This window comes from Mytilus galloprovincialis, chromosome 12, assembly GCF_965363235.1.
Source record: "Mytilus galloprovincialis chromosome 12, xbMytGall1.hap1.1, whole genome shotgun sequence".
NCBI classification, from domain to species: domain Eukaryota; kingdom Metazoa; phylum Mollusca; class Bivalvia; order Mytilida; family Mytilidae; genus Mytilus; species Mytilus galloprovincialis.
The window spans coordinates 5,653,373-5,680,531 of record NC_134849.1 but is presented as its reverse complement, the minus strand read 5'-3'; the positions used below and the strand labels follow the sequence as shown (position 1 = coordinate 5,680,531).

At 31.7% G+C, this 27,159-nt stretch overlaps 2 protein-coding genes across 6 annotated transcripts in view; one reads left to right on the top strand and one right to left on the bottom strand.

Annotated features, from left to right (window-relative positions):
* The window catches only part of LOC143055584 (MAM and LDL-receptor class A domain-containing protein 2-like), a 55,755-nt gene extending 39,798 nt beyond the window's left edge, over positions 1 to 15,957 (top strand). For 3 of the 4 annotated variants that reach the window (XM_076228743.1, XM_076228740.1, XM_076228744.1), the window contains 13 exons: positions 861 to 1,036; positions 2,210 to 2,294; positions 2,792 to 3,010; positions 3,578 to 3,672; positions 4,270 to 4,402; positions 5,808 to 5,983; positions 6,704 to 6,782; positions 7,604 to 7,732; positions 9,241 to 9,341; positions 10,474 to 10,606; positions 12,941 to 13,122; positions 14,208 to 14,289; positions 15,418 to 15,957. In XM_076228743.1, coding sequence (XP_076084858.1) covers positions 861 to 1,036; positions 2,210 to 2,294; positions 2,792 to 3,010; positions 3,578 to 3,672; positions 4,270 to 4,402; positions 5,808 to 5,983; positions 6,704 to 6,782; positions 7,604 to 7,732; positions 9,241 to 9,341; positions 10,474 to 10,606; positions 12,941 to 13,122; positions 14,208 to 14,289; positions 15,418 to 15,431 — 1,604 coding nt within the window. In that variant the 3' untranslated portion in view covers positions 15,432 to 15,957. The remainder of the gene's footprint in view (positions 1 to 860; positions 1,037 to 2,209; positions 2,295 to 2,791; positions 3,011 to 3,577; positions 3,673 to 4,269; positions 4,403 to 5,807; positions 5,984 to 6,703; positions 6,783 to 7,603; positions 7,733 to 9,240; positions 9,342 to 10,473; positions 10,607 to 12,940; positions 13,123 to 14,207; positions 14,290 to 15,417) is intronic. The other variant, XM_076228742.1, reaches the window with a different exon arrangement.
* Positions 15,958 to 20,693: 4,736 nt separating this feature from the next.
* Positions 20,694 to 27,159, bottom strand: part of LOC143055254 (MAM and LDL-receptor class A domain-containing protein 1-like) — a 52,176-nt gene continuing 45,710 nt past the window's right edge. For both annotated transcript variants that reach the window (XM_076228384.1, XM_076228385.1), the window contains 4 exons: positions 25,927 to 26,059; positions 24,936 to 25,117; positions 23,724 to 23,805; positions 20,694 to 21,966 (listed from right to left, as the gene is read on the bottom strand). In XM_076228384.1, coding sequence (XP_076084499.1) covers positions 21,953 to 21,966; positions 23,724 to 23,805; positions 24,936 to 25,117; positions 25,927 to 26,059 — 411 coding nt within the window. In that variant the 3' untranslated portion in view covers positions 20,694 to 21,952. The remainder of the gene's footprint in view (positions 21,967 to 23,723; positions 23,806 to 24,935; positions 25,118 to 25,926; positions 26,060 to 27,159) is intronic.

The window sequence follows — 27,159 nt, the reverse complement described above, 5'->3', positions numbered from 1 at the left end:
CCTAAATAACTGCAGACATGAGGTCAAAATTAAGTAGAATCGGATGACAAAAGTATTAACAATCTTTTTTCTCTGCCAGTAGTTACCAAACTGTTTGAAATAATGTTTTTCCCTATTTTTAACACTTTTACCTATAATGTCTGTTTGTTTTCAGGTTTGGTTTGCTAATACATTTTATCTTACCTCCTTTACATTTCTAGGAATATGATTTGTTCAAATCGTACGCGTGGAGACCGTGTATATTCAATATTTGGTTAGTAGGGAGGCGGGGCTTATTTCAAAACACGGTTTGTAGTGGAATTACGACTTTGGCACTGTTTGATTATTTAAAGGTTGTTGATATTAAAAAGTTATCATTTGTTTCGCTCTCACCCCATATGGAATTTACTGACCCTTTATCATATTATATTAGGTTACTAACCCACTATGTAACTAATAGTAATAAACCAGGTTTCTACATACGAGTTTTCTACATACAGGGATTGTCCGTTTATAGATATTGAAATTATAAAGAAAGTAAAATTTAAACACCCTCAAGGTCTATCTTAAACGGATTTGGCTATTTTTATGTATATTTTGTCATTAACCTCTTGAACTTTTTCGGTTTTTGATAACTGTCGGCTTTCAAATATTTAGTTTAAACATTCTGTGCACTGCAACAAATCAGTTATTTTTTATATGATTTATTTGTATTACACATAAATTGCAAATGTATCTCAAATTTGCAGAATTAAACAAAAGACTAGAGCAATAATGTATTTCTATTGTACCATACGAGAAAGCGGTATACAGTGAATCTACCTATCTACCTTATTCTAAAAGTTGTGACAATGTTAAATATATAGTTTCTTTATTTACAGCCGGTGATCACTGTTTAACTTTTGCATATCACATGTTCGGAGCAGATACAATGGGCGATCTGAAAATTTCAACAGGAGTTTCAGCCCCTGAAAATGAACTTTTCAAACAATCTGGTAACCATGGTGACCAGTGGAACAAAGGGATGGTTGAATTTACATCTGGTGCTCAAATGAAGGTTATCTCAGTTTTTTAATTAGCAATCATACCACATGTTCTTGTTTTCATATCAGATAGACATCTGTAAACAGTTATATATTTATGTCATCAATTTCAAACTTAATATTTTTATGAGCTCATGTGCGTCTGGCATTAATATATAATTTTAATCCTGGCATCTATCTATGATGAGTTTATTTGCAACCACTGGGTCGATGCCACTGCTGGTGGATATTTATTTCCCCGAGGGTATCGCCAGCCCAGTAGTCAGCACTTCTGTGTTGACTTCAGTTATCATTGATATGTTCATAACTATAAATTAACTGTTAACTAAACTTTGAATTTTTCAAAATCTAAGGCTTTTCTACCTCCGGAATAAATTACCTTAGCTGTTTTTGGCAAAACTTTTTGGAACTTTTGGTGTTCAATGCTCTTCAACTTCATACTTTATTTTGGCCTTTTAAACATTTTTTGATTCGAACGTCACTGGTGAGTCTTTTGTAGACAAAACGCGCGTCTGGCGTTAATATAGAATTTTAATCCTGGCATCTATCTATGATGAGTTTATTTGGAACTGATAAATAGAGTATTAGAAGTAACTTATATGTGAATTTACATGTTTTCACATATTGAACAACAAAAAATCGTCATCAACATCAAACCACACATACAATGTATAATACATTTTAATTTACGTGTTGGATTGGAACAGACATGCTAGTTACAGTGCTTTAATCTATGAACCAATGGAATAAAAAAAACGTATTAATCCATGGCACAATATCAGTACATACACAGCAAAAATCACAAAAAAAGCTTACGTTGCTATTTTTAATCTCAAAGTCAGATTGTAACCATCAGCACTGCGCATGAAGACTCGCCTTACTATGAATAGCTGACGGTCATGTGCGTTCTTTTTTATTTGATGACTAAAACTATTCCTGTCTCCTGAAAGTGCATAGGTAAATGCAATGAAGCAGTTGTCATTAATTGTTTAACAGATATATTGTAAGATAGTCGGACTATAGTAACTGATATTTTTGACAAGATCAATGATCATTCAAAGTAGAATTCATTTTCTTTCTTTTTGTAACTTTTATGCAATCTTCAATAACTATAAATAAAACAAGCAAGAGTAGTGTTCCGCTGCTCAAATTGGTTTCTTTAATTATATGCACGTTTCCTTTTGCAGTTATTTATAGAAGCAAACAGAGCAATTACATTTCGGGGAGATATTGCTGTCGATGATATTGAACTTAAAAAAGGAAAATGTGATGGTAATGTTTGTATATAAAATCTTATTTCTGTGCTTTAATTTAACTACCTGCACAGTTTTAAACAGCATAAAAAATCAAAGATTAATAAACACTTTGTTCGATTACTCTTTTAGGCACGAACAATGTTTAAAGCGGACTAAATCAGATTGTATAAATCATACGAAGGTAGTTTTCCGATGCACAATTCTCATAATTCGATTAAGTCGAGACAAATCAAGGTTAACATAAAAATGAACTGACAAAAAGGCGTTACTCAGAATGTATTAACTGAGGAAATCGCAGGAGGCTCAAGAAAAAGTTAATGTGAACGTCGAAATAATATTCTGTGACAATATCTAAATACTGAATTTCACGGAAAACCACGTAATATTCAATTTTACAGTGGTCAGACAAAAATGAGATAACTTTTGATTTTTGATTTTAAAGATCAATTAATAGAATAGAAATCATAAAGAATGTTGAATGTTTCTATTATGATTTTCTAAAGTTAATTTCAGCCAACCCAGTTCCAAATGGTTCAACAAACTCACCAACTACAACAAAACTAACTACTACTAAACCAACTACAACTAAACCAACTACAACTCGACCAACTACAACTAAACCAACTACAACTCGACCAACTACAACTAAACTAACTACAACAAAACTAACTACAAGTCAACCAACTACAACTCAACCAACTTCAACAAAGCCAAATATAACTCAGCAAACAGGTATGTTAATGAATAGGATTGCTTGCCCCTACCTATGCAACTTGAGAATCTGAATTTACCTATCAGGTAACAGTTTCGTTCATTAACAGTTGTTTAATGTACAGCGCCATAGAGTAAATCTGATTTTTTATATAGGGCGCTTTATAAATTGCCATTATTATATATCGATGAATAATGAATATTTTTAAATTACTAATGGAAATGGGAAATATGTCAAAGAGACAACAACGCGCTTTTGTTTTAGAAGAAAACAGCTCAAGGCCACCAATGGGTTTCAACACGGGGAGAAAGTGCCACACCCAGAATCCTTATGTCTTAATTTGGTGTTGTTTTTTTTGTGAATAGATCTGTTTATGTAGTGTGTTCCATAAAAGATCATGTCTCTAGATATAATCTTAATCTAAATTGGACTGTTTAATTGCCAGTTGTCACTGTTGTCTGCTCTATGGTCGGGTATTGTGTCGCTTTGACACATTCCCCATTTCCATTTTCAATTTTCCTCTTGATCGGGATGAGGAATTAGAAACATATGACTTGAAATATTATTTGTTCTTTTTTGTGTTTCAGAATGTAGAACAGAGTTCATATGTGAATTTGAAGGTCAAGAGAAATGCGTGTTTGAAAATATAGATCAGGATGATTTTGATTGGGATATTAATTCTGTGAGTGTTGTATGTTTATGACATATGAATATAATTTGTATAAGATATTTGGCATGAATCAATGAAACATTAACAAAACAGAATAATGCAGAATATGCTTCAATTAAAAACAATCAAATATTTAAAGAATAAGACATGAAGTAAAATATTACTGCTGATATCTATCAGTCATCTGCTTACACCTAATCGTTTGCGCAGGAAATCATAATTTGTTTTAATGTATTTTTATCGCGTAATAGTGTCTTTTTAGCGGTATTTCAGCATTGTCATATACGTGAGAGGTATGTCTACCCATAAAACCACGTTCAACCCACCATTTTTTTTTTATTAAAATGTCCCGTTCCATGTCAGGAATATGGCAGTTATCAAATAGTCCTTTTCTATGTAAGTTGGCGTTTGTTTTAATAGCAGCTCAGTGTTTTTGTTGTTCCGGTTTTTTTCCTGGTATTGTTGATTTGTGTTCCTCAGTTTTAGTTTGTGACCCGGATATCTTTTAGTAAAATCGATTTATATCTATGGAACAGCGGTATAGTACTATTGCCGGTATTTAGATTTTGTATAATTTTTACTTTCATATCAATCATATATATTTTTAAGGGGTCAACATCTAGCACTTCAACTGGTCCTGATAATGCCTATGAAGGTTCTGGATATATTTACACTGAGGCATCGTCTCCGCGTTTACAGGGGGACAAAGCTGTGTTGTCAACTGCTAATACAAGACTAGCCGGTGAGTAACAAACTATTTTTTTGGAAAAGTAAGTAGTGAATCATGTCTTTACTGGAACACTGACTGCTGAACTGATAATACCACCGGTGACACACAGTCCACAGACAGCAGTACCAACCATGTGCTAGATAATGAAATTGACACCTTATAAATTACGTGACATTTTTTACTTCAACCGTATTAGGTGCGCTTAAGCGTCAAATAAGTTATATGTAGACTGCAAATAATGCAGATGAGTTATTTACATTGTAATGACTGCAAATGAGTTATATATAAACTGTAATGACGTAAATGATATTTGTTTCGACTGATTGAACTGCAGATAAATATATTTTTCATACTGCAATTACAGTACGTATATTTTAAATATACTGCAAATGAAATGTATACTCCTGATATTGGCAATCAGTTTTGAATATACCGTTTATACTGCTAATGAGTCATTTAAATGTTATAGTTAACAATGCCATTAAAGTGAAAGGTTTGGCATGCCAAAAAACCAGGCTCAACCCACCATTTTTTCATATAATGCCCTGTACCAAGTCAGGAAAATGGCCATTGTAACATTATAGTTCGTTTCTGTGTGTGTTACATTTCGGTGTTGTGTCTCTGTTGTGTCGTAGCTCTCCTATATTTGATACGTTTCCCTCAATTTTAGTTTGTAACCCGGATTTGTTTTTTCTCTATCGATTTGTGGATTTTTAAACAGCGGTATACTACTGTTGCTTTTATTTATATATAGATACGTTATTAACTGTGGATTTGCTATATCTATATTGAATTCTTGTGCTGCAGATAAGTAATTGTTCAATTTTGATACTTAGATAGACTATACCTAAAAGAAATATGGAGGTATACTAATAATGCAGCAACTGCATAGAGGACATATATAAACTATGGTGCTAGCAATGGGTTATATATAGACTGTAAATATTGTCATAGTTTCGGTATAGTTCTATCTGGATCAGTGTTGGTCAGGTTAAATCTAAGTATTTGTTAACTCATGTAATTGAGTATAGTTTTATTCTGATAAAGTGCAAAGTCAGTATCGATCAATTCATTTGCAAACTCTTTTAACATTGTGTATCTATACAATCCGAAACATCAATAGTTATCAAAGGTACCAGGATTATAATTTAGTACGCCAGACGCGCGTTTCGTCTACACAAGACTCATCAGTGACGCTCATATCAAAATATTTATAAAGCCAAATAAGTTCAAAGTTGAAGAGCATTGAGGATCCAAAATTCCAAAAAGTTGTGCCAAATACGGCTAAGGTAATTTATGCCTGGGATAAGAAAATCCTTAGTTTTTCGTAAAATTCAATGTTTTGTAAACAGGAAATTTATATAATGATGATATATCACTTCAAATACTTTTGACATTTTTTCGTATATCCTTTCAGGTAAAAGTACGCATTGCTTACAGTTTTACCTGCATATGTATGGTGAGCCTGGTACCTTAGATGTTAAATATGGTGAAAGTGGTTCTGCTTATTCTGTTTGGTCAATTTCCGGTGACCAAGGAGATCAATGGAAGTATCAGCAAGTGGAGCTACCTCCTAGCTTCAGTAATCCAGTGGTAAAACAGATATTTTTTTGTCGTTTTAGTATTCAAACCAGTCAGGTGTCTTCCACCATAGTTGGTTGTAATCTATCAGAACACGATCGGTCTAGTTATCAAACTGATTATGCGCATGTATTATAAGAAATGAATGCAATTCAATTGTAGATAAAAAAAAAATGGAAAAATTACGAGGACAATTTATATGATCTATCGTTTTAATACGATTTTACTCAATCTGATTTTTTTTCTTCGTTTTGTTCAAACTTTTAGGTTGAAAAATATATCAATGACCCATATGTTTTAATATATTTTCCAAAAAAAAAATCTGATTGCATAACTATTTACCTGGCATTGAATATTGGTAAAGTTATCAATGCTTTACGTGTGTATTCAAAAGATATGTTTAGTTTTACTCAAATACTCACGTTATTAATGAGGCAGTATCTACGGTTTTCTCACAAAGTACATTTTGTATATAAAATACAACTGAAATATATTTTGGTGCAAATCCTGGCGTTAATTTCAAGATATTTACTTTATAATGGAGAATTTTAATTCTTATTGGCCCCACGAGAAGGCATTTGAAAACTTGCCCTATATTCATATTTTAATCACATTGACTAAATAGATAAAATCTTGCCAATTTTCCTTTTAATGATTCATTCGGATAATTCATTTTAAGGACAAAAACAGAAAAGAGAGAGAGAAGATTCAGAAATTTACTTTTCGTTTTAGATCTCATTGGAATCATCTAGAGGCCCATCATATAGATCAGACATAGCACTTGATTCAGTAAAACTCAGCGTTGGAGAATGTAAGTACCGACAACAGAATCTTAGGATTTCTATGACAAATTCAAATATTTCATGTTCTTTTGAGGATTGACACAAATATACAAATAGATTATGATAAGATTGTCAATACTTTCAATTATCATTTTCTGAGATTATGGGTTCGAGATTTATTTGGTTTCATTTTAGCTAAAGAAGTTCAATTTACCCTTAATCGGCTATAATTATAAGACACTGGCAGGAATAAAAAAACAATTTTCACAAAATATATTGTTTCTTCATTATTACAATATGTATTAGTTAGCTATTCATTTTTTTTTAAATCTTTCATCCTGAACAAGCCATTTAAAATCAAACAGTTATCCAGACCTTTTTTTCGTTATTATACTTTCATATATTGATCTGATGTCCGTACATTAGTGTAAAATGATAATGATAATGATAATTTTGAAAAAATGAAAACAGCATATATATTTGAAAACCAAAAGATGTATAGGAACTGAAATAGTTGAAGAGCTATATAATCAAAAAAGGACCTACAATAAAAGCCAAATCCTTCTATGACCTACTTTGCCTGAGGTAGTTGACCTGCTTTTGATGAAATAACGGCCATTGGACTTTTGTCAGTAATAAAAAAAAAGATACCAAGGAGGCAATGAAAATTAATTTCTAATAAAAACAGAAAGGTCAAAAATAAAACCGGCGAAAAGAAAGATAATTATAACATTCCATTACATAACATTACATAGAAACAAAAGACTGAGCAACACGAACTCAAACATAAACTAGGGATGAACTCAGGTTAAGCATTCCATGTTCCACTCTAGTACTTTGATATTTGCAGGTCCCTCTCAATCGGCCTGTACTAGTAACCCCTGCAACAATGGTGGTTCATGTAATGCAGATGGAAGCACTGCTGGATATAATTGTTATTGTATGACAGGCTGGTCTGGAGATAATTGCAATGTTAGAGGTAATGGATAACTGAAATTGTAAGGTCATCGGGGATTAAGTCATTCTTTTATCATTTCTTTATACTTCGAAAGATTGAGAAATATTGTATTAAGTTGATTAAGGTGGGTCATCACTAAATATTTCTTGCGATAGATTTTTTTTTATTTTGTGTAAATGCAGTTGATGAAATGCTCTTGTGAAAAAAACAATAAAAAGTAAGTGTCATCGTCCTTGTTTGGACAGTATCTTGATCTAAACTGTTGTGTATTCTCAAGTTTTTTACATAGATTTTACACATGTTACAGGGAAATGGGCCTTTGTAACCGTTTGCTAGTTGAGATAAAATTGCATGAGATAGATTTTTCTTATTTTCTCAAAAATTGTAGCCAAGGTAAAGATTTTTTTTTAAATAATCGGTTCACCGTGCATCTTGAGAGAAAAATGTTTACACATGTAGTCCTTGAACGCTGCACAGAATTTGATGGATTGTTTTTTGTTTTTTTGCGACAACCATTTGAATAAAATTTATAAGGGTAAATCATATTTGATTCAATAACAATAACAGCTAAACGTGTGTTTAAATATAAGTTGGCATATTGTGATGTCCATACTTGAATGAATTTAGCTTCTTTGTTATTCATAGCATCCCAAAATATTTTTTAGATTCTTGCACAACACAGTTTGACCTCCAAAACTATGTCTCAGATTTTTCCTTTTGCATTTCATTCTCTCATAAATCTTCAATGAAGTTTGCAACATCAATTCATAAGAGACAACTAAATTCAATTGGGTATAAAATTTGATCTATTGGTGTTTTTGGAAATCTGAGACAAGGTTTTGGAGGTCAAGCTGTGTTGTACAAGAATCTATAAAATATTTTGGGATGCTATGAAGAACAAAGACGCTAAATTCATTCAAATGTGGACATCACAATATAGCAACTAATTACATAATAATTAATTATGTAATAATTATGTCATAATGAAGTTATCACAATTTGACAGATTAATCTTTCTTCTTTTTTTTGGTACCTCATTTATAAAATATTAAGAAGGATGAAATGAATTACATCAGTTAAAAGTTGTGTGATTGGAAGTGAAAAAATGTTTGTATTGTGCTACCTTAATACTAGACTAGCAGACTGGATTTTATTTTAGCATGCTAGGCCAAACAATTACAGGCCACAGTAAAACATTTCGCTCGACTCGCTCATATTATTCTAACTTCAAGCCAACCAGGCGTTGCTCTATCTGTGAATGTTGTGTTCTTATAACAGAAGCAGCAAACACCAATTTTAAAGTCTTTAATATGGCCTAGATGCTATTCAAAGTCCCAATATACTGCACACGTACCAAAAGACACAGACGATTGCATTTTTGTTTTCAGTAAATAAAAATGATACTTTATTGATTTCGTATGAAGCGGTATTCTGTTCTCACCTTCATCAAAAGCGCTTAAACTCGCACACTGGAAACCTAATAATGTATAAGACTTAAAGAAGTGAAGAGCAATATGACATTTTTACAGATTTATCAGGAAATAAAAGTTTCAGTTGTGGATTTGAGACTGATGCACCATGTATTTTCAAGAATTCATCACAGGATGACTTTGATTGGAGTTGGAATTCTGTAAGTTTGTAATACAAACTACTTTACGTTTCAGAAAAGGTTGTATAAATTTGGTTTAAGACCAGTCAGAATGTGACGACTTTAAAGTAAAATTATTGTTCATTTTCCTTCCACTAGTAGAAGTAGATAAGCAGAATATCTAATACATAATTCTCCATGAACTGTGCCCATCCACTAATATAAGGGGATAAGGTGCAATTTGAATACATACATTTTCCGGGAATTTTTTTTATCCACTAGTACAAGTGGATCATGAGAAAAATGAATACATACAGCGTCCATGAACTATGTCCATCAACTAGTATAAGAAAATAACATGAAAGTTGAATATATACATCTCCCATGACATGTGTCGATCTATTAGTACAAGTGGATAAGGTGAAACTAGAATACATGCATCTCTTATGTCCTGTTTCGATCCATTAGTACAAGTGGATAAAGTTAAAGTTGAATACCTACATCTTCAATGTCCTGTTTCTATCCACTAGTAATTAGGTTAATATGGAGAAAGTACAATACAGATATCTTCCATGCCTGTTTCTATCCACTATTATAATAAGTGGATAAGGATAAGGTTGAATACATATATCTCTTATGTCCTGTTTCGATCTATTAATCCAAGTGGACAGGGTGAACGTTGAATATATACATCTCACATGATCTGTTTCAATCCACTAGTATGATATTAGTTAGATTATTAATGTGTTTTGATTGTCAATTCAAGCGTCCAAAACGAGTCGTTTTCATTCATTCTTCTTAAAAGTATTGGAAACGAAAAAAAAATATTAAGTAAATAAATACATGTATATGATAGCAATATCATACAAAACTATTGACATACTAAAATACTGAGAAAAACAGAGGAAGGTTTGGACCTAAGGTAAACGTATAAGGTACAACCTACATAATGTATAAGTTTTCTGTAGATGATATAGAAAAAAAGATGTGGTATGATTGTCAATGAGACACCTCTCCACAAGAGACCAAATGACACAGAAATTAACAACTATAGGTCACCGTACGGCCTTCAACAATGAGCAAATTTGTACGAGTTAATTTCTTTCTCGGACCCATTGTAAGAAAGTATTGTTACTTGTAAATAAAATTGTTATCATTAAGATGATGATTTTAGTTGACTACCCCAAGTAAATATACTGGACCCGAGAGAGCAGCTGTTGGAACTTACTACTTATATACAGAGGTATCATCCCCAAGAGTGCTTGGAGATAAAGCTGTACTCACAACTGAAGCGACTAACTTACAATGTAAGCTTTTATAGAATAAATAAAAAAAGTGTTGGCGCTTAGAAAGAATTTGAATAAGGCTGTACTGTAAATTTAAAAACTATATTATTGTTGAATATACACTGAAGTGTTAGAACTTAGATAATTAGAAATAAAACTGTACTCACAACTGATGTTGCTCAGGTAACAAGATAAGCTTCTGATAAATTTATGTAACACTACTCTCAAACGTGTCCATTCCGTCAACCGTTTCCGCCATCGAAAGGTGCTTATGTTGCCAGAACGTATCCAACAATTTCTATCCGACAAAAGGTTTCCACATTAATACACCAAAACGTCTCAAACCTTTTAGCGCTAATATGTCCTCTGTGACATCAATAATATGACGGCTCCGTGTTGAAGGCCGTACATTGACCTATGATGGCACTCACACCACATCTTCCTATATCTATGGCAGTCAAAAACAACTAACGACTGGTCTAGCGAAAAATGGAATCAAAACCGCTTTTAAAGGACATCAATACAGTTCCCGGAATTTAAAGGGTAGCTGAGGTTACACGAATAAAATCAAAATAAAAGACCTAGTAAAGCTGCAGAAATTTACATAGAGGATACATACAATTAGTTTTATTTCTATAAGGAATCTGGACGCAGTAAAAAAAAAAATGGACAAGAATTAGCAGCCCAAAAATCTACGAACAAATTTGTTGAGACTTTCAACGAATCACGATAGGTCGAAAAAGATTTTTTTTATTTTGGTTGCTTCACGTTAAGTTGCAAATGTTTCATGCATGTTCAGGACGATCACGATAAAAAATAATCAATTTAACACCAACGATGGCCAAATAGATCCATCATTTGACAACTAATGGTATCTATCATTCCTACCCTCGTTAAAAAACAAATTACTTTAAAATAATTGATGGACACATTTCGGCGTCTTACACGAGGTAATATAATTGAGAATTGAAATGGGAATGTGTCAAAGACTACCCGACCAAAAGAGCACAAAACAGCACAAGGCCACAATGGGTCTTCAGCACAGCGAGAAAATCACGCACCCGGAGGCGGGCTTCAGGTGGCCCCTCAAACAAAAATATGTACTAGTTTAGCGAAATGATCGTTACACTTAACTCTGAAACATATAAATGTACTAAAATTTAAAAAAAAAACATACAAGACTAAAAAACGCCAATGGATCCTGACTTAGGACAGGCGCAAAATTGCGGCGTGATTAAACATGTTTTGTGATATCTCAATTCAAATATGTAACAAAAATTTACCATCATGTACAAAATTAAGAGATAAATTGGGTCGGCATTTTTGACATTTACTTAACTTTTCGTGGTTTTTTTAGACATTTTTATCCTTTGGACAGACATACTTTTTTGTTTCAAAAGATAAACACATGTGGATTTTTGTAAAAAGGTTATGATTTTTTGGCTTTATATTTATCTAATATAAAAAAAATTATACGTGATATTTTCATAAAAATTGGAACAAATAATCTTTTTGCAATATTAAGTCTAGTGTTGGTATTCATTTTTTTTAAAAAGATGTCTATAAACTCCTTACAAGCTAATGATTAAAATCACTTGAAAATGAATCTTTTCCCGATGTGTCGCAGTTTGACGTCGCCAAAAATAACATTGTACGTAAGAAACGTCATTACATGCGTTGTAACTGTATTGTATACCATTTAAGGTGGTACCCAACACTTTCACTAAAATTAATTTGGCTCGTTTAATTTTCATAAAATTTTGTCAAAGTATTTACTTTGACCCTTTAACAAAAATATAAAAATTTCAAAAATTTTGAACCAACTGTTTTGTCAGAAAAATTACACTGGTTATATAGCAGTTTGACATACACCAATTTTGATCATTGAGAAGCTTAATTTCCCTTTACAACTCAACGTAATTAAAACGTTAAGCTGACTTTACAGAGTTATCTCCCTGTAGTGTTAGGTACCACCTTAAAAAAAAATTACATGAGTGAAGTGCATGTATGGTTGTCTGGATGAAATTTACAGAAAAGAGAATAATGACAAAAAGTGTTAGATAATAGAGAAGTATATGGTGCTAAAATATCAAGAAATAAATTGGAAATAATTTTAGAATAGAGCAAAACATAGCCTAAAAATAAAGATTACAGAAATAAAGACCTTCGTGTATTTAAAAAATAAATAATTTTCTATATCATTTTTATAATAGCCACCTATTTTTAAAAGTAAAATAACGAAATATCGAACTCCGAGACTATATTGACTGGGCATCTTTTTAGTATTCTTGAAGATGGATATCTCACTGATAATTATACCTTATTGCGTTAAATTGAAAATCATTTGTTATTCAGCTGGAGGTTGGTGTCTGTCCTTCCAATACCATATGAAGGGGAGAGGTATTGGGACATTAGAAGTATTTTATGGGGATAAAACCTCCTCTTTGACAAGTATTTGGAACAAAACTGGAGAGCAACCAGATCCCGACCAATGGAAAACTTCTACTTTAGAGTTACCACAATTAACTAATCCTGTTGTAAGTATTTTGCTAATATCGAAAACTGCTACTACAGACAAACCACAGTTTAGGAATCATGTTGTTGGTATTCTATAACTATAGCTTTAAAATAGCCTTTTGTATATTCTAAGTTATAAGTGTATTTTTAGATTCGATAACTGATCACGACGCCCGCTACTTTCCAAGTAGAGTTAAGATTCAGCCCAATTACCTGTTATTGAGCATCACAAGAATGCTTAACCCATGTGTGTCAGGATCATAGCCCTATCTCGTCTATAAATATTTTGCCATCCATGTTCCGTCTCTTGATGCGTAAGGTACATTTTTTTGTTTCCTTAGCTTTAAATAGGGATTGTGGTTCATGTTTGCCAATTTTTTCTTCAGACGTATTATTTACAATAAGTTGTTCAACAACTGATGAGAAATTGCATTTACAATGTATTAACAATATATAAGGGATATTCATACTCCAATTCAAGATTGAAATTATTTTTCATGTTTTGTTTTATTAAACCCTTAATGTATGCCAAAGTTCTTTACTGTTGCTTTTTAACTAAATGTAGTTTTGATAAAATTTCTTCTTGGCACTAAAACATGTATAAAATTGACCCTATCTTTTCTTTAATGATGCATATTTTTATAATGAATGCCACTTCCTATTTTTTCATTCTGTTTGTTGTTTTCATTGATGCAGCTTTGTCGACTACTTGCACAAAACGTTCATGCCATTTGTCTACAGCTTGACAAATATCATTTTCTTTTACATTTCAATTATATGAAATATAGTTTAAAGCAAGTCTGCACGAAAGACGTCCATTAAATTTCTTAAAACACCGGTTTCTTGATTTTTTTACCTTCGTGTGCATCCTTTGATTTAACATACTAAAACATAGTAAAGCATAATAAAAAACAAAACAACAAATCCTATTTTCATCAATAGTTATGACATACATATGTTCAGTACGAGTCTCTGGTCTTTCATAAATACGTGTAACATTGATTGTCATGTGTGTGAGGTCAACAGATTATCTAGGGACATGTTTACCAAAAAGAGATTCTTAACCATGTTAACGGTATAGATATATTCATTAATATTTTTCCAGATCACCATAGAAGCGAGCAGAGGTTCGTCATTCAGAGGTGACATTGCTATTGATGATCTCACCCTCAGGTCTGGTGGATGTAGTAAGTGTTACTCAGATACATAAAAATAACCTGTTTGAAAAAGTTATATCCTAGAAAAACTTTGATTTTTATCTGAACTATGGTAGATAGAATAAGGTTATAACACACATGATGTACACAGCCGAATATTCTCAATGATTATTTCAATGACATAATTGTTTTTTTAAAGTTAAAATAGTACAAATAAGATAACTATCCACCAGACATCAAACGATGGAGATGTTAGTAAATAACTGTACGACCTTCTTTAATGAGTAAAATTCATGCCGCATAGCTCTAATCCATTCAACTTTGTGAATATGCATGAAATATTCGCCACTGAATATTAAGCTATTAAAAATCAATACACATATTATTTTCTATTTAACTTAAATGATAAATGGGGATAGTATCATTGATTTGGGATACTTTATATTAGGGATGTTTGTTTCTGTAATTCAATAACATTGTAATACATAATTGAATACATACATGACATTGTTTTATTTAAGTCAAATTTCCAAATTATAGTCCTCGCGTTTTAAATTTCAAAATTGAGTTGATAAATATCGTATAACACTCAGAACAGTGTTAGAATCTATTTTGTACATTTGAATTAGTTGATTTTGTATAAAATTATATTTTTGATGCATAATGGTGATCATTTATTTAGGAGTGAAATTTGAAAAAATAACATGGAAGGAAAAGAGGCTATAAATATATTATCCTTGTATTATTAATGACACAGAACGAATAAAATGATGATGATTAAAAAAGTTAAACAGTTAAATAATTCAAAGTTACAAGTTTCAGAAGGTTTTTTTTTATAAGACAAACAATAGTATGAAGTAGGTATTTACAGTTCATTAGAAGCTCCCGATGGTTTTATGAAAATACTTTTCAGTAAGCAGATTAACAAATTTGAAAAAAAAATCGTATGCTACTCAAATACAAATTGTAGGAAGTTGTGTGTTCATTTATGGTGTTTTACATTAAAAAATACTGAGAAAAAACCGAAAAGACTTTTATCGCCCGTAGTATTTTTGAAGGTCATTCAGTGTCAAAGAGGAATAGAGCAACATTGTTCCTTATGCAATTAATGTTTTCTTAGGAAGCATGTGACACTTATTTTGTTTATCTCTTTTGTAGTTACAGGAAATTAACAGAAAAATGAAAAACCTTGAAATAATGACTCGATGGTCATGTGACATTAACACAAAGAGCTTACTCGACAAAAATGACTTAATGGTCAAGTGATTTAATCAGTTACTTATACATTATCTCTACTAACAGTTGTATGAAAAATTACTAGAAATATAAAAATATATATAAAATTGTGTTAATTAATCACAATTACTTTTCAGCCGCTTCCTATAATTTATGTGAGAATTTTTAAAGTTTCATTGCAAAAGTGCTAAGCTGAAAGCAAGTGCCAATAAACTTTGGGTTGTATGTTCTTCTAAAACAATCATTATATGATTATAAATTATAAATTTGAACAATTGTTTTCTTAAAGACAACGTATACAGTGTTATTAGAAAATAAAGGATTTTTATTTAGTTTCACCAATTGCTTTATATTTACTATGTATTTTATTAACACATATATGATATATATGTTATTATTTTAAATGTACAATCATGTATTCAGTAACCATTAGTTATTAGAATAAAAATATTCATTCATATTCATTGGTTTGTAAAAGAGAGGTGGAAGATACTCAAAGGGTTAGTTAAAATAATAAGTCGGAAACGAACTGAAAATTGCAAAAGATAACAAAAAGACAAACAACAATCTAACAAATACAACAAAGAAAACTAAATAATATGTAATCTTAACTCAATAACCTACAAAATGTCATTTATAATGTTATTATCAATCCGTTTTTAATGCAGTCACTGTACCGTCATTTAATTACATTTATAAGAAAAGGCAAATGAAATTGTAAACAATTTGGATGATTTTGAAATAATTTAATTTTGGATGTAACACGTCTTCTGATTACTTTTTTTATTAAATGATAAGGACTGACTTTAAAAATTTATTCAGTGTGCACTACATTTTTATGTCATTTGAAATAGACAGAAACAATATTATAGTCAGTCCTTCAATGTGATTGAAATACATTACAATGTTTATGAAAATCACTTTATATACGTTGTGTGCATCCGAAGCATATCTTCGGATTTATCTCCGCCAGGAACACTCAAAACTCAACATGGGTCATTTTGGGATGTGTTGAGACGTAGCAACATTATAAAACCCATATCTGATTTACATATCTTTTGTGTGAATGTGGAATTTTATAATATTTAGAATTGCAATGTTTTTTCAAAAGAAAAATCGGTTTTTAATTTTGGGAGGTACGGTGTGCGGGTGGGCAGCTGCCAAACAGTGTCTGTTCGTTAATTCGAAATACAATGCTGACTGCTGTATCCCAGATTAGATTTTTCAACCAATATTGTCTATTCTGCTAACAATTTGTAGTCCATTTATTGGAATGCAATACGACTGTCATACAAGTGAGAGGTTTGATAGTAAAACCCAGATTTTATTCACCATTATCTACACAAGGAAATGACTGTATATAGTTAGAAATTTGACAGTTGTTTTTGATTCCTGTAATGAGTTCGAGCATTTAAAATTTCCGTTTGATAAAAGTAATGTCCATTTTGAATCTTTCTACGGTATCTATTTTAACACTTTTAAAATTGAAAGTACGTTGTCTTGGCTACTTTGTGCTTGTGAACATGGCAATCATTGCGTGTAAGGATGAATCTACACCGGGCTGATAATAACGATTCGGAATTCAGGGTTCTTTATAAACATTTTAAACAACCTGATCATGACCCTTTTTATTTTGGAAAGCGTACACCATGTGCACATGCTCGGTGAAATCACAACACCATGTAGTCCTTTACGAAAAGATAGAAAGCAATGTGTATAGGAGAACTAGATATTGTTATGCCATACGGTTGCAATGATAATAAGGATTATAAAATGTGTCAAGTTCAGCATTCAGTAATGTTAATGTAATGAGCTTATTTAATTCAAACTTAAATCGCAGAGTTCAGTAGTTATGCATTGGTTATTATAATAGATAAAGGAAGATGCGGTGTGAGTGCCAATGAGACAACTCTCCTTCCAAATAACAATTTAAAAAAAGTAAACCATTGTAGGTCAATGTACGGCATTCAACACGGAGCCTTGGCTGACACCCAACAACAAGCTATAAAGAGCCACAAAATTACTAGTGTTAAACCATTCAAACGGGAAAACCAACAGTCTAATCTATATAAAATAAAAAAAAAACGAGAAACACGTATAAATTGCATAAACAAACGACAACTACTTTACATCAGATTCCTGACTTCGGACAGGTACAAACATATTATGTCTGGAAAGATATTTATACTTTGATTGTTTTTATAAAGCACTGCTAACTGATGGAAAAGGAGATAATCTGGTGTTTTATTGCTGTGTGAACAAGAATAACATACGTTTGATCATACTTGTTATCACAGTAGTAGCATTTGAAAGTTGATGAATCAAATTAGCATGTCAATCCTACGTTGTACTGCTTGATACTTTAATGTAGAAAAACATGATTTATTATAATATGTTACTGGCTTTGAACCGGTTTTCAGTAACCGTGTCTACTCTTACATATTATTTCTGTGTATCTGTTGTTTTCATGTCAATTGGTTTTTTTTCTGTGCCCAGCGCTGAGCTTTTGAAACAACGTAAAATCCATAAAATATGAGCTCCGAGGAAAAATCAATCTTAAAGTCCCTAATTAAATGGCAACATCAAATGACAAAACACATCAAACGAATGGATAACCACTGTCATATATCATCTACAACGATGCGTGAACAAAACAGACATGATAAATAAAAGTCAAAAGTTGGGTACAGCAGTCATTACTGTGTTACATAACAAACAATCATTTACAAAAAGCACAAAAGCATCTATCAAATTAAAAAACACATGTATTGCTTCGCATGACTGACTGTACTTTTTTTTAGAAAAAGGACTATATGTTCTGGGTCATCAATTTATTGACACTGGTGACGTTTATAAAGTCTGAGTAGCAGCTGCAAGCTTTTGAATAATGAAGGAGTTGAGAAATGTTTATATATTTTAAACGTAATTAACTCACATTTGGATATAGTAGGGTGTCTAGTATCGAAAAAGACGTCTAGTTAACGAGTTTAAGTTAACGGATAACACACGGCTATATTTATCTGCAAATTATTGGAAAATCATCATTTTTTCCAATTATGAATGTCGTCGTAAGCTACCGTGGTCACGTTTTTTTTCAAAATTTTGTGGTTTCTGAGGGTAACCAAAGATACCTCATCATACAGGCAATCTTCAACACGAAAAATATAATGATTGCTTTCTGCGTTATTTGTTCAAATTATACTTATCATTTAGCTTATTGCGTGTTATTTTCATGGGATTTTTACTTGATTACACCAAAAAGACATGGTTCATATGTGTGCCAAATATCTTTCAGGGACAGCACCTAACAACCCGTTATCCGACTCATCTGAAAATTGCAGGGCAGATAGATCTTGACCTGATCAACAATTTCTCTCCCTGTCAGATTTGCTCTAAATTGTGAGTTATAAGCCAAAAACTGCATTTTTACCCTTTGTTCTATTTTTAGCCATCGTGGCCATCTTGGTTGGTTGGCTCAGTTACCGGACACATTTTTAAAACTAGATACCCCAATGAGTATTGTGGCTTAGTTTGGTTTAAGTTGGCCAAATAAATTCAGAGGAGAAGATTTTTCTAAAAGCTTACTATGCTTTACCAAAAATGGTTAAAAATTGACTATAAAGGGCAATAACTCCTAAAGGGGTCAACTGACCATTTTTGTCATGTTGACTTATTTGTAAATCTTACTTTGCTGAGCATTATTGCTGTTTACAGTTAATCTCCATCTATAATAATATTCAAGATAATAACCAAAAACAGCAAAATTTCCTTAAAATTACCAATTCATGGGCAGCAACCTAACAACCAGTTATCTGATTCATCTGAAAATTCGAGGGCAGATAGATTTTAAACTGATCAACTATTTCATTTCCTGTCAGATTTGCTCTAAATGCTTTGGTTTTTGAGTTATAAGCCAAAATCTGCATTTTACCCATATGTTCTATTTTTAGCCATGGCGGCCATCTTGGTTAGTTGGCTGAGTTACCGGACACATTTTTAAACAAGATACCCCAATAATGATTGTGGCCGAGTTTGGTTTAATTTGGCCCAGTAGTTTCAGAGGAGAAGATTTTTCTGAAAGATTACTAAGATTTTCGAAAAATGGTTAAAAATTGACTATAAAGGGCAATAACTCCTAAAGGAGTCAACTGACCATTTTGATCATGTTGACTTATTTGTAAATCTTACTTTGCTGAACATTATTGCTGTGTACAGTTTATCTCTATCTATAATAATATTCAAGATAATAACCAAAAACAGCAAAATTTCCTTAAAATTACCAATTCAGGGGCAAACAACCTAACAACGGGTTGTCTGATTCATCTGAAAATTGCAAGGCATATAGATCTTGACCTGATAAACAATTTTACTCTGTCAGATTTGCTCTAAATGCGTTATTAGCCAAATACTGCATTTTACCCCTATGTTCTATTTTTAGCCATGGCAGCCATCTTGGTTGGTTGGCTGAGTTACCGGACACATTTTTTAAACTAGATACCCAAATGATGATTGTGGTCGAGTTTGGTTTAATTTGGCCAAGAAGTTTCAGAGGCCCTTTGGGTCAGGTGAGCTAAAAAAAAGTGACCACGGCAGACAACGACGACAACGGTATTTCGATGAGGCTTGTTTTCCTCTATCCAATGATATAAAGTATAGCCGTGTGTTATTCCGTTAAGGCAAATCGATCGAATTCGTTGATTGGGCAATCTATTAATAGGGGACACAAATTAATGACAGTGTAAACAGTGAAAATTAAAGCATAGTAAAACAGAAAAATCTACTCGTTGTCTTGCAAATTAAATCCAAATATTAATGATTAAAATTCCTTACTCTGTTAAATTTCACAGCTTTAATGAAAAAAAAATAGAATCGTAGATACAAATACTTTGTTTTAAGTCCTACAAAATCTTACTATTCATTACTATTTCATTAGTAAATGTCTAAATAGTTATCTTAGGTAGCAGGCTTATAATTTGTTACGATAAACGCTCGTTTCGTCTACATAAGACTTATCAGTGAAGCTCAAAGAAAAAATTAGAAAGCCAAAATAAGTATAATGTTCGAGAGCATTGAGGACCAAAAATTAAAAAAAGTTCTGCCAGATATAATGCACAACACGCTTTAGATAAGTGGTTGGTAATTATATACAAATTATAAATTACATTTCCTGATTAATTGTATGAATAAATAGACAACTGTCATGAATAAATATTTTATTATACTATCTAACTGATACTGAATACATCTTATATGTCGAAAAAATATACACATATATGTCATTAGATTCGTCAATATATATATGAATATTTGGTTTTAAGTTAAGTTGTACCTGTAGAAAGAGTATTTCAAAAGAGATAGCGCATCCTTGTTTTTACGGAGATTTTGTTTAATGAACCCAGTTAACTTTTTGATCCTTAACATAAAAAAATTTGGCTGTGTAACATTATCGTTTTTCTGTATACGAATAGGTCCGGTGAAGCTCAAATGACAAACAGTTAAAAAGCCAAACAAGTATAAAATTGAAGACCATTGATGACCCACAATTCCAAAAACTTCTGCCAAATATAATGCACAACACGCTTTAGATAAGTGGTTGGTAATTATATACAAATTATAAATTACATTTTCTAATAAATTGTTTGATTAAATAAACAATTATTAACAATAAATATTTTATTATACTAAGTAACTGTTACTGATTACATCTTATACGTCTAAATATATATACATATATGTCATGCATGCATGAATAATTTTCATGTTGAAAACTAAGATTTTAAATTGTTTTAATATCCCTGTGTACAATTTTAGAAGAAAATATGTGTTTAAGTTACAAACGACGTAACAAAAACTGGAAAATCATATTACAATTTTTTTATATAATATACATGTTAAACTTTGTCGATAAATAAGTTTTGCTTGGTACTTAGATTTACATTTGTGAATGAAACAGCTGAAATTCTCATCAGAGCTGAAACAATTGGTAAAAGATTACCACATTGTAAAATGTTAATGGCATTTATAAGGTCCATGTGTTTTGAAGCAGGATGTGTATATTGAATGGATTCGTTTAAGCCATTATGACAATAAAAGCTGATATTATTTTAAGGAATGATCAACATACATTTAAACAAATACCAGGTAAGAGAGGGTAAAAATACATCGTTTTGTAAAACATGGCGATAATAAAAGAAAAAGAACCACAATATGGGACAATTCGAAACACACTAGCTATGGCGAATCAAAATCAAGAGTATTTATAACTATATATATATAGAGTAAATATATCAATAAGGCGTGATCAGAGAATATGATATGGAAATTTGATTTGATTAAGGTACACAATAAATATATATATTTATAAGTATTTTTTAGGTTCAACTTGTAGACAAGATCAAGTTCAAGTCATAGATATCACATGGTCATTAAGTCATTATGCGGTGTTAGCTTCTTGTGCTTACTTTCTTGTATCTACAAAAGAGGAAACATTGACTGTTATATATATGAAAATCTTAACAGCAAAACTACTATGTTTTATTCCTATATGTGTCATTTTAATCAGGAAATAAATAATCACATTTACATTATGACAACCAACATGAATACAAAAACAACTGATTTAAATGTTCAAGTAGAATATCACATGTTGCATTTAAGATGACATCATGTTTCGCATTTCCGTCTGATATCCATAGAATTGCATTGACGTCATATTTCTCCTCGATAATATACCAGTAATTTACCTTGAACTCTGTGACATAAGCAGATTTTCTAACAATCAAGGTCAAGTAAAAAGTAAAATGACAAAAAATACCGAACTCCAGAGAAACTTCCAAATAGAACTTCGTAAATCAAATGGCGTAATTAACCAAAACTCAAACACATCAAACGACGAGAAAATAACTGTCATAATCTTGACTTGGTACAAACATTTTCGGAGGTAGAAAAAGGTAGAATAAATCTGGTTTTGTAGTCAACTAATCCTCTTACTTGTATGACAGTCACAAAGAACTATATCATATTGACAGCAAGGTTGGAGTAAAACTAACAGTAATATAGGTAAAATATCAATAATTAAGTACAGCTGTCAAAATTGTGTTCTTATCTTCATCACTTTGTGTCAACAAAGAAACACAAAAATCGCATATAGACACTCTATAGACAAAGTACATAGACAAAAATGGAAGACAAGAATATAAAAAACAATTCATAGCACATTATCTTTCCTCCTATACATTTCTAGGAATGTGATTGGTTAAAAGCGCCCGCGTGAAGACCGTGTATATTTGATATTAGGTTACATGAGTAAGAAGGGGCTTATCCCATACACGGTTAGTACTAAAGTTACGTCCCTTTATATTCAATATTAGGTAGTAGGGAGGCAGGGATAATTTCATACACGGTTAGTAGTGGTGTTACGTCCCTTTATAAAAAAACAAAACGGAACTGAGAACAATCTTAAAGGTTTCAACAGACAAAGAAATTGATGATTAAGATTGAAATAAATTTATTAAACACATTTAAACGGAACAAGTTGTTATCGTTGGCTATTCTTGTATGATCAAAGGAAGTAGTTTCTAAATGCTTACTGTATTGAACACTGGCTTGCTCATTTCGATTGATCACAAGTCTAAATTTTACACTTAAAGATAGTCGGTAAGATAAATATGTAACAAAGTGTGCTAGTGGCGTAATACAGTAAATATGGTAAATGTATAGATACTGTTGATGTTTTATACCGTCTGATTGGTTGCTGGAAGCTCATGAAAACCGAATAAATTAGAAAATGTACATTTGCAGGTGAAGATGAAACTAAGGTGGAGAAAAATTTATTCTAAAATTAAAATCGTTTCGTGTGTCATGGATTATGGTGCTATCATAATTGCTTATACAAATTCGAGGTTAAAGTCTAAAATGCGAAGGAGGAAACACTTTCAGTTGGTTCTTTAGATTCTATTTCTAAATGAAACACAATTAGAAAAGTTTAATGATCTTGCGTCTTTTATCTTCTTCGTGTTGACAAGTGTCTAACGGAAATATAAAAATAAGGATAGGAATGCTTGAAGAGGAACATAGATCAATCCCATGGAAATTACAAATATGTTCTCAATAAGTATTTCAGCATAAAGATCACTTATTCCATGGTATCGTATGATTTATTGCATATGGTTTACTAAACCTTAAGTTGATGAATATTCAGGATAATCAAAAAAATGGAGTGTACTTACTACATCCGCCTGAACTTAGGGAGATATCATCAATAGCAATGTCACCATCGTATGACGAACCTCTGATTCCTTCTATTGTGATCTGAAAAAAATAGATCAAAGTTTTAGATTTATTCATAGATAAATTTCTTTAAAACTAAGGGTTCTTTATGAAATTTCTTTTGATTCAAGCTATACATCTAACTTTTCTGTAAAAATTCATACAACATTAATGTTCACATATAATCTTATATTATGTATACTTTTTAGTTATTCTGAAAAATTCATTTCGATTTATATTACTTTATTCGTTAATGTTTTACTTTTTTTTAAATAGCTACAAATGTATTCCTAACTAATGCATAACAGATATATCTTAAATAGGGTTACAACGTTTTTTAACAGGTGAAAACCGTGATAGAATGCATGAAGACTTGTAGGTGACCTTCTGCTGTTTTCTGTTCCATGCATGGTCGGGTTGTTGTCCCTTTGACACATTCCTCATTTCCATTCTCAATTTTAAGTAATATGATATACATGTTCGGCTACAGGTTCCTACATCACGTGTAGTACTTAATTTCATTAAGCCCTTACCAATATTTTAAAGATATGTATCATTGTCTCCGAATCAGCGGATCATGATGGCTCTTAAAAACAGAAAGTAGAACGCAGCGTTATCAGATTATTAAAAGCAACGCTTGGACAAAGGGTCTGTTTTTCGTATATCCGAATGGAATTTAACTAAACAGTCAGGGTATGATTCAGTTACTTGAACACCAATCAGGTAGCAAAAAAAGCTATTCATTCGCAAAATTTGTTTCGAGGACAAAAGCAATAACAATAGACAACATGATAATAGACTGTGAATATTTTCAATGGGCAGAGATTTTCTTGTTGCCTACATTATAACAACTGTTTGTCTTTTTATTTTGTTTTATGTCATGATGTTGTCAGTTGGTCGGCTATAAAAGTTCATCCCAATAGATTTACCACGGATGAACATTCCGTTACTTCTCCATTGCAAATATTTTGTGTAGAATTATAACCTTCAATGGAGAGTACTGTACCGGCCGCTGAGATACGTTACCAATTGTTTGGTATAGCCTTAACTGAGAAGTGTTTTCAATGACAGAATACATACAAAAAACTAGTTCAAATCTTCAGTTATACAATATGATTCCTAACTTGTGGTTAGTCTGTAGTAGCAGTTGTCTACAGTAGTAACATACTTACAACAGGATTACTATATTGTTGTACATCTATAGTAGCAGATTTCCACAGGGCTGGATCAGATTGTTCTCCTGTTTTTTGCCAGATACTTGTCAAAGAAGATGTTTTATCCCCAGCAAATACTTCTAATATTCCTATATCGGACCCTTTCATGTGGTAATTGAAGCAGAGACACCAACTAGTATCTAAAATACAAAAAAAATCTCAAACAAATGACATTAGAAATCGTCATCAGTTTTAAGAATCCTAAAATACTACCTTTGTGATATGTGCCTTATAAAACAATGTGATCGACAATTATTCATTTTAAAAATTCATGAGGGTATGGAAAGGGGCATTTCTGTTTTATTTATTATTTTCAATATTGTTGTTTTATTTTGCCCATTTTTCTCTATTGTTTGTATTTTCTGATCCCACTATTATTTATTCCATAATATGTTGGTTCATTTTATTTTTTCTAATGTTTGGATCATTATTCTTTATTCTTTACATCCGATTCATATCTTCATACATGTATTTCAGTCAATTATTTGTGTGCTCATAGTTTTGTTTCATCATGGTCAAAATAAAATGGCAAAGTATATACTAATTTTGTTCCTTTCTTGTTTAGTTCGAAGAACTAGTTGTCTTTTTTGTATTAATGTATCTTTATTTACTCTCAGTACCGATACATCTGTATTTATTCAAAGGAAACATACTATATTAGTAAGCAGCATCAGTTATAGGTACTGCTTTAGTGTGTTTTCGTCACACATCGTTGTCAATATCATAATAATGAAATTTATCGGGACTGTCATACAAAATGAGAGGGTTCGCTAGCTTTAACACCAGGTAAAATTTGAATTGTGACTTACCGTTTTTAATTTTCATAGGAGTTCAGTATTTTTGTCATTTTACTTTTATCTCTTTTAACCCTCAGTACCTCTCAACATTACAGTTCTATTCACATTCACGCTCAGTGCAAAACCGCTATATATATTCAACAAGAGCCTACCTTGTAATGTAGTAGCTTCAGTTGTGAGTACAGCTTTATCTCCAAATGTTCTCGGATATGAAGCCTCTGTATATATGTAGTAAATTCCAGTAGCTGCTTTCTCTGGTCCAGTATCTGTACTTGGAGTGGTCAACTAAAAAACATCATCTTAATGACAGCACAGTTTATTTAAACAATATATTCTGACAGTGAAGGTTTTTGATACATTTTCTCGAAAGGCTTCATTGTGTGAGCGTAAAAGGGAGCACATAACTCATTTGACCCTAAAAAAGAGTGTTTCGTGATGATTTCTTAAATTAAAGATTAAAACATCATCTATAAAAATACGTTTGTTCCGCTTGCAGCATTTACTCTTTAGTCAAAATCCGCTTGATCAGCTGATTGTACATCATTTAATGATATCATTGTGTCATGTGTATCTATTTATATATGTTTATGCTTTTTTTGTATTATTTTTCGTGTATATTTACTAAATTTATTTTGTATATTAGAAGTATCAAATGATACTTTTTTTTTCCACTTCTAATACTGATAGAATTCTTTCATGTTAGGGTGAAGGTTGAAACATTTAAACCCGCTGTATTTGTTTGCACATGTCCTTATTGAGGTCCCTGTTGTTCATTGGTTGTGGTTTGTTGATGTGGTTCATAAGTGTTTCTAGTTTCTTGATTTTTATTTGTTAGTTTTCGTGTTTGAATGGTTTAACGCTAGAAATTTAGTTGGGCCTTTTATAGCTTGCTATTCGGTATGAGACAAGGCTCCGTGTTGAAGGCCGGACTTTGACCTATAATTGGTTTACTTTTGAAAAAAATGTGACTGGGATGGTGAGTTGTCTTATTGGCATTCATACCACAGTTTCTTATATCTAAGAATTATGAATGATAACACAATGTTTTAGCAACTTTAATTGAAAATCAAAACAGATTACTAATCTAGCAAATATCATTTAAGTGGGTCACTAAATTTTCTCCTTAAGTACTTTTATTGATTAATTATAATTTCAATGTCTTAGAAAAGTTTCAAGTATGATTGGACTTCAACTTCATCAAAAACTACCGTGACCAAAAACTGTAACCTGAAGCAGGATAGACGGACGAACGGACGGAAGAACAGACGAACGGACCCACAGACCAGAATACATAATGCCCCTATACTATCGTAGGTGGGGTATAAAAATACACTCATATAGTCGTGGATACTGATTATAAACTTTTTTATGCTTACTTGATTTCA